This window comes from Arvicola amphibius, chromosome 4 (assembly GCF_903992535.2).
Source record: "Arvicola amphibius chromosome 4, mArvAmp1.2, whole genome shotgun sequence".
Taxonomy (NCBI): domain Eukaryota; kingdom Metazoa; phylum Chordata; class Mammalia; order Rodentia; family Cricetidae; genus Arvicola; species Arvicola amphibius.
Window position 1 is genome coordinate 106,358,076 of NC_052050.1, and position 8,193 is coordinate 106,366,268.

Genomic DNA, 8,193 nt, shown 5'->3' on the forward strand with positions numbered 1-8,193 from the left:
TCCTACCACTCCAGAGGTAGAAGCAGGGGAATCTAACAGCCTCTTCTAGAGTTATTTTAGGCCAATCAAGGTTGCATGCAGTGAGACCCAGTCTCAACACCCCCATACATCATAACAACAAAAAACCCAAATAACTAAATCTCACACCACTAAATTGTCTCATGCACAAAATTCTTCAAGAATTTTGTATACTATGTTCAAAGACAGAAAAATTCATATAAAATGACCTCAGGCTATACGTATAGGTACAAATAGAACAGAAATGAAATGTATGCAAACCTGTGACAATCACTGCAATATCTCATTACATATCACAAAATTAGTGTTGCCCAAATCCAGAAAAATTCCAAATCTAAAAGGCACGTACACCCTATATGCCATCTCCCTCAGGCAGGAACACAGAATAAATGTGTCAACCGGACTATGAGAGTTATGTATATCAGTGGGTAAAGGCACCTACAGCCATCTCTCACAACCTGAGGTAGATCCAATCCCCCCAGGATCCACATGGTAGGAGAGACAATCCTTCAAGCTGTTCTCTACATGTGTGCATACACAACACGTATTATAACACACACACACATCATTAAAAAAACAGAAGCATCTCATTTCCCCCATGAGCAGTTTTGTCCTGTGCCTTCTTCACAGGGCAGAATGGAAAGGTGTCCCTGTGGTGAACAGCATGCACAGACACAGACTCCACTTCATTTGACAGACACTTGCTTTATTCTACATGCCAGCTCCAGGGATTCCTGGTAGCCTTTCAGTATCCATGGTAACAGAAGTTGCTTCTCTCAACAGTGTGTGCACAGGTTCTCCAAGAGGTCCACCCAGACCCTCAGATGACGAAGCTCTACAGAACCTGTACAGGGCCCTCCCACCACACCAGGTCTGCTGGCACTTTGCCCTAGCATTGTCTGGTATTTGGTGTCCTTAAGCCAGGAATGCCAAGCAGGCTTATGACATGTGCCATATGCTTGGAGCCCCAGGTGCCATCATTGAAAACTGGATTGATTAGCAATGTCTGCGATGGCAGCCACCAGGTGGATTGAGGGGCAGGGTATGTGCCAGAGACCTGTGTCCCATCTTTGCTTCAGGTGGCTGTTGCTCAATGTAGGCTGTGTGGTCTGATGTCCAGGTTGCCCAAAAGCAGCAGCACCGTGGGAACTTGTGTGGTGGGCCACAGGTAGAAGCTTCCTGTCCTGGTGTTATGGTGCAGATGAAGACAGATGCCACAATCAGGGTGCGAAGGGTACCCTCCTTCCATGACCCTAACCCAGAAAAGACCCGAGCCTGTCAAAGCACAATGCTGCAGTCCAAATAGAAAAGGTACACCCAGTGAAAGGAGAGCCTGACTTTAATCAAGTTTCGGAAAGTCTGGTTTCAGCAGATGTACCGGGCAGGTGTAGGACATTCTAGAAACAGCCAACCTGACCTGTCTTTTGCACCAGGGGCAAGTTACTTGGTCCAGCTGACTTTAGGAATGTCATAGTGCTCAGTGAGTGTGTCCAGATGTCGGTTGAAATCCTGTGAAAGAGAGGCCACATCAGCGAGAACCAGGTAGGCAGTGCCCCCATCTGTGCCCAGCCCGTCTCATACCCTCCACCACAGGTCTCGAATCACCCCAAATGAGCCTGGGGAGGCACCATGCCTGAGGGTATGCTCCAAGAGTCCAAGCTGCACTGCCCTGGGCTCCGGGCTCCCCATGGCTCAGGCTCCCACAGGTGCAGGGCTCACCTCCACTCTCTGCTTATGGGTTTTGGACGCCTTCTTCAGGATTCTTTCCATTTGCTGGAGAGAGAAGAGATGGGATGAGTCGCCATGCCCAACACAGTCTTGGCTGTCTTCTCCTGCCACCTCACTCAGGAGGGGCCCGTTTAGTCTCCCTAAAACCCCAGCATTCCTTGTGGGCAAATCCTGCCAGAAGCTGGGCACTGGCTTTGTTTTGCCTTGGGCCATGGTGAAACCCTGGGCTGGAAGGAAGAAAATGAAGAAGCAGAGACATGGAGCAAGAGGCCCTAGGGAGGAGCCGAGGGGACAGGACCCAAATGAATGCTCAGTGTCCTACTTTTCATTTCTGTTACCAAAACAAAATACCCAGGCAAAAAAGTAAACTTGGGCAACAAAGTTATCTGGCTTGCTATTTCAGGTCACAGGCCACCATGGGGGAAAGGGAAGGCAGCCTTAGGGCCACAAGTCAGGCAAGTGCAAAGAGAAATGGATAGGAGCAAGCTTCACGCTCAGTTTTCTCTGCTCTTACAGTTCAAAACTCAAACCCTGGCGCTTAAGAGCTTTGGTTCAGTGGTGAAGAGCACCCACCCGCTCTCTTTCAGAGTCAGCACCAAGACGGCGGCTCGCAATTTTCTCTAAGTCCAGGTTCAGGGATCCTACACACTTTTCAGTCTCCTCTGGCAGCATGACACCACATAAATACGAAAGACTCACACCAGAGATTGGTGCTGTGCACAATGGGCAAGGATGGCAGCTCTTCCCATTCCAGTGCAAATCAAGACAGTCCTTCATTGAAACTCTCCTTCCACGATCCTAGCTTGTGTTAAGATGTCAGTTAGGGAGCTCAGGAGGGCCACAAGACCATAGCCAGTCACCCCACGTCATCATTCAGTTGTAGATGCTAAACAGTGACTCCACTCAAGTACAGGCTAGCCCAGAGAACACTACTGACTAGGAGAGACAGAGAGGATGGGGCTAGCAAGACAGCAAAGGGGCAGGGTGTGCCAAGTCTCACGGCACAGTGGAGTGACAACTTGTGGATTACCACACATCTCAGAAACTGTGGGCCAGCTGGAGTTGTCAACCCATAATCAAAGCCCTTCACTAGATGGAGACGGCGCCCTCTGGGTTCGCCTAGCATGTGGTATCACATTCTAATACTGCACCCCAGAAGTCCAAATACTTCAGGTTATTTTCAAAAACAGAGAAGAAAGATCTATCCTGGGTGTGGTGGGTATACTGGGAAGCCTGAAGCAGGAGGATCAGAGGACCCCATTTCAAACATGAGGACAAGGGCCAGAAAAGTGACCTAGAGAGCAAAGGCGCCTTGAGTTCAATCCCTGGGACCTACATGGTGGGAGGGAGAACCAACTACTCTAAATTGTCTTCTGATTGTCTTGAGCACACTAGCACAGGTGCATGCTAGTTTTTAGAAAGATGAAGATGGGGACAGTGTTTAAGTTCCGTGGATGCTCAGTTAAAAGCACTGGCAGGTTTTCCATAGGACCAGTTCAGTTCCCAGCAGCTCAGAACCATCTATAATTCCAGCCCTGGGGACCTGCTGCCCTCTTCTGGCCTCCTTGGGCACTGCACTCATATGGTGCACTGACAAAAACCAATACAAGCAAAAGACCAATACATATTATATATATTTGCTGGGTTTTGCTTGTTTTTTTTTTTTAATATTTATTTATTATGTATACAGTGTTGTCTGTATATATGCCTGCAAGCCAGAAGAGGGAGCCAGATCTCATCATAGATGGTTGTAAACCACCATGTGGTTGCTGGGAATTGAACTCAGGACCTCTGGAAGAGCAGTCAGTGCTCTTAACCTCTGAGCCATCTCTCCAGCCCTGCTTGTTTGTTTTTTAAGTGAAGATGAGGACCAGACTGCAGAACTGGAAACAAGGCAGAAGAGGCAGAGCCTGGGCCCCTCCACCTGCTGCCCCCCCTTATCTGCAGCTGACCCACTCCACCCAAAGGGGCTGCCTAGAAATCTCGTCATCACCTTGGTCCACGTCCTTCTCCCACCTCACCTCTCTTCCAGGCAAACAGAACAGGCTGCAATTTGAATACAAGCTCCTTGCCAAGGGCCAGTCCTCTTCTGTTTTTTTGTTTATTTTGGTTTTTTGAGACAGGGTTTCTCTGTGTAGCCCTGGCTGTCCTGGAACTTGCTCTGTAGATCAGGCTGGCCTCAAACTCATTGAGCTTCATCTGCTTCTGCCTCCAGAGTGCTGTGATTAAAGGTGTGGGTACCGCCACCCAACCCATCCTTTTTTGTTCCATCTTCATGGCTCAGAGACTCTCCTGCACCTGTTCGGTATCCCTCCTGCCCCACCTAACCCCTGTCTGTCCGATGTCTGTCCTGCTCCTATTCCCCACTTCTTGTCCTCAGGCCAAAATACTGAATGAGGACCCAACTCTGAGTACACAAAGTCTCGGGTTGAAGATTAAGAAGCGGATTGTGGCTGGTGAGACGGCTCAGTGGGTAAAGTTGATGGCCGCCAAACCAGACAACCCAAGTTTGATCCTGAGACCCACACAAGGAAAGAGTGAACTGCCTTCCACAAGTTGTCCTCCAACCTCCACGAATATGCTATGGTACTTGAGTACCTACACTGGTAACAATAAATAAGTTTTAAAAATGTGGTGGTATAATTGGATTCTATTACAAAGAATGTGGTGATTGACTAACGGTGTCTGAGGTGGATGTATCTGAGAGGAGCACACACACCTTCCAAAGAGCCACTGCTTTGCTCTTTGAACAAAGGGTCTCATCCTGCAGCCTGGACTGGCCTGGAACTCACAACACCCATCACTCCCGGCTCCAAGACGCTTTCCACTCCCCATCCCACCGCTGCCTTCGCCCCACAGAGGATCTAACTAGCCGTCCTTCCTTCCTCCCAGGCCAACCATCATTATCACCATCACCCTTGGTTGCACCAGCTGCACACCCTCAGTTCTCACCACACCCCTGCAAGAGTGACTTCAGCCATCCTCTAAGTGGATAGAAATAGGCTATTCCTCTCAGAATCAGCAGACAGTGCCAGCCCCGGGCCTGCCCTGCCAGCCCCCATGCACAAGGAAATTAGACCCGAGTGATGTGTATATTTTGCTCAGAGCCAGTGAACAGGACACCGGGCTGGTGATGCTCAGACTCAGCCTGATACATGGGAGAAAACCATCTCTTTCTCTGTAGAAGTAAGTGTACCAGTGGCCCTGGTCTCTTCTCACTCTGTGCTACAGAGGGAATCCAAACACCTTCAGAGCCTCATCTGAGAGAGGGACTGCCTTCAGAGAAGAACCACAGACCTGGCAGGGTATGGCTGGGCTAAGTTATGCACTGGCTCCTGGGGAATCATACATGGCAAAGCAGAACCCACAATCCCAGGCTTATTTTCCGTCTATGCCTTGCAGGCTGAGCCTGTCTTACTGGCCTCTCCTCTCCCTCACGATTTCTAATGTTTAAAGACAGGGTGTTGGGTACTGTCATCCCAACAAGCAGGAAGATCACACGTCCGAGGTCATCCTTGTCTACAGGATGAGTTTGAGGCCAGCCTGGGCTACATTGACAAATGGTGCCTCAAAAACAAAATAAAGCAAAAACACCCAAAATAACTAGTGCTGCCTCGTAGGCCACAGCACTCCTTTCAGGAACCAGCTGAGATGGGAGTTCAAGGCCCCCCCCCCCATCCAAACAACTACAAAGCCCATTTGAAGCTAGAAAGCAAATTGTTACGGAAGCAGACTTTGTGGTATCCTAAGAGCAATGGACGTGGTTAACAGCAGGCGTAAAGTGGTGACACTTGCCTGTCATCCTAGTACACAGGAAGGCTACAGCCCAGCCACAGCCCAGGCTACAGGGAGAGATGGGGGAAGGCCTGTGCTCCGCGGGGAGTTGGGGAAGGCCTGGGCTGCACCGGGAGTTGGGGAAGGCCTGGGCTACACGGGGGTGGGGTGGGGGAAGGCCTGGGCTACACGGGGAGTTGGGGAAGGCCTGGGCTACACGGGGAGTTGGGGAAGGCCTGGGCTGCACCGGGAGTTGGGGAAGGCCTGGGCTGCACCGGGGGATGGGGAAGGCCTGGGCTACACGGGGGATGGGGAAGGCCTGGGCTACACGGGGGATGGGGAAGGCCTGGGCTACACGGGGGATGGGGAAGGCCTGGGCTACACGGCGACTCCGGGGGCCGCCCGCCCTACCCGTTTCTCTTGCATCTTCTCGAAGGCCGCCTGCGCCGGCGTGCGCTTGTCAAGGCAGCGCCTCTTCTCCTCCTCGCTCTTCTTACTCGTCCCCATGGCCTCCAGCAGCTTGGCCTTGTCTTTGTCCTTTTTCTTCTTCTTCCTGGGCGAGAAGGGGCCGGTAAGTGGCCGGAGCCGGGGGCCGGCCCTCGGGGCAGACCGCGGGCTCCCGGGCCTCACCGCTTCGTCACGCCGAGCTCCGCGACGCCTTTCAGCTTCAGGGGGCCCTTCTGGACCTGCTCGTACGCCTCCATGGGGCTCGCCCGCCGCGCGCGAAACCTCCGCACACTTCCTGTTTGTAAACGGTATTTCCGCCCGACGCCGCCTCGCTTTCTTCTGATTGGTCGTCTAGGCGAGACGTAAGCGTATTTAGGTCTTAAAGCTCTGACATACTTCCGTTCTCACACCCGCTCCCACCTTGTCTAAAGCCGTGCGTGTGTTTGAGGATCGACTTCCGGCTTTGTGGGCATCCTCTTTAGCTTTGTGGAATTTGAAGTCTTAATTACTGTATTTTTTTCAAATTAAGAAATAACATTTAAAGCCGGTTGATGTTAGTGCATGCCTTTTGTTGTTGTTGTTTTGTTTTTCGAGACAGGGTTTCTCAGTAGCATTGGAGCTTGTCCTGGAACTCACTCTGTAGACCAGGCTGGTCTCGAACTCACAGAGATCTGCCTGCCTCTGCCTCTGTCTCCCGAGTGCTGGGATTAAAGGTGTGCACCACCACCGCCCCAGCTAGTGCACGCCTTTCATCCAGCACTCGGGAAGCAGAGGCAGGCGGATCTCTGTGAGTTAGAGGCCAGCCTGGTCTACAGAGTGAGTTCCAGGACAAGCTCCAAACAACAGAGAAACCCTGCCTCAGAAACACAAAACCAAACAAACAAATAAAGAAATTATATTTACCCAGCACTCCAGAGACAGAGGCAGGAGGATCTCTGAATTCAAGGCCAGCCTGGTTTACATAGTGTCACCCAGGACAGCCAGGACTATGTAGAGAGACCTTGTCTCTAAATAAATAAATAGAAGAAAGGTTAAATCTTAAAAATTACATTAAAGGGCTGGAGAGATGGTTCAGAGGTTAAGAGCACTGACTGCTGTTCCAGAAGTCCTGAGTTCAATTCCCAGCAACTATATGGTGGTTCACAAGCATCTGTAATGAGATCTGGTGCCCTCTTCTGGCCTGCAAGTATACATGCAAGCAGAACACTGTACATGTAATAAATAAATATATCTTTAAAAAATTACATTAAAATGGTTTAGCTACGTAGCCTTGGCTGTCCTTGAACTCACTCTGTAGAGCAGGCTGGCTTTGAATTCAGGGAGAAACACCTGCCTCCGCCTCCCAAGCAATGGGATTAAGGGTTTGCACCACCATACCTAACAACCTTACTTCTCAACCACTGGGATGATAAATGTGCTGGGATATTTGTTTTCTTTGGCAGTATTTTGGAGGTTACATTTATTTGTGTGCTGTGGTGAGCAAGGGGAGTGAGAGGGCAATGTGGGTTTGCTCTTTCTGCTGTGTATCCAGGGAGTGGACCCTCTGCTGCTGCTCGGGACAGGGCCTGGCCTGAAGCTTGTGACTCTCCTGGTCTTCCTGCCTTAGTACTGAGCGACAGACCTGAGCAGCTGTTCCTTTGGTCATCAAATTGATTCCATCTAGAATTAACTAAAATCCAACTGGGCACACCTGTGAGGAATTGTTTTCTTAATTAAATCATTTAAAGTGGGAAGATCCACCTTTAAACCAGATCATTTGAGATGGAAGATCTGCTTTTAATCTGGGCTACACCTTCTGCTGACAGCCTATATACAAGTAAGTAGAAGAAGAACATGCTGAAGGGGACCCCTGCACAGCAGGGACTTCCTCCCGAACCCCTGATTAGGCACAGACCACACCCAAACACACATTTTCACAGAGAGACTCTTTATTAAGCAGGGAAGAAAAGTTAAAGTGGTTGCTTTCTGACTCAGGTAGAAAACAGCAAACGACCTTGCAGATGTAATTTTTTTTGAGACAGGGCTTTTATGTGTAACAGCCCTCATTGTCCTGGAACTCACTCTGTAGACCAGGCTGGCCTCAAACTCACAGAGATCCTCCTGCCTCTGCCTCGAGTGCCGGGATTAATGAGCATGCCACCACTGCTCGCGCAGAAGGGGAGGTGTGTGAGAGAATGGGCTAGGATGTGGTGGTAAAGGAGCTGGGGGAAAGGGAAAGGGAAAGGG

The 8,193-nt window shown here is 50.3% G+C and overlaps 1 protein-coding gene across 1 annotated transcript; it reads right to left on the reverse strand.

Annotated features, from left to right (window-relative positions):
* Positions 1-703: 703 nt before the first annotated feature.
* On the reverse strand, positions 704-6,289 carry Fam32a (family with sequence similarity 32 member A). The gene is made up of 4 exons (XM_038326250.1): positions 6,151-6,289; positions 5,932-6,073; positions 1,738-1,791; positions 704-1,527 (listed from the first exon to the last, which is right to left on the reverse strand). The coding sequence occupies exons 1-4, from the start codon at positions 6,222-6,224 to the stop codon at positions 1,459-1,461; spliced, it is 339 nt and encodes a 112-aa protein (XP_038182178.1). The 5' UTR covers positions 6,225-6,289; the 3' UTR covers positions 704-1,458.
* Positions 6,290-8,193: the final 1,904 nt, after the last annotated feature.

What these genes read in the sequence shown, in the direction of transcription:
- Fam32a (XM_038326250.1), bottom strand. Translation starts at nt 6,224, where the DNA reads ATGGAGGCGTACGAGCAGGTCCAGAAGGGCCCCCTGAAGCTGAAAGGC. An exon ending in GAGCTCGGCGTGACGAAGCG is followed by an intron (nt 6,074 to 6,150) that starts GTGAGGCCCGGG and finishes CTTCTCGCCCAG; the next exon opens with GAAGAAGAAGAAAAAGGACA. An exon ending in AGAAGATGCAAGAGAAACGG is followed by an intron (nt 1,792 to 5,931) that starts GTAGGGCGGGCG and finishes TTCTCTCTCCAG; the next exon opens with CAAATGGAAAGAATCCTGAA.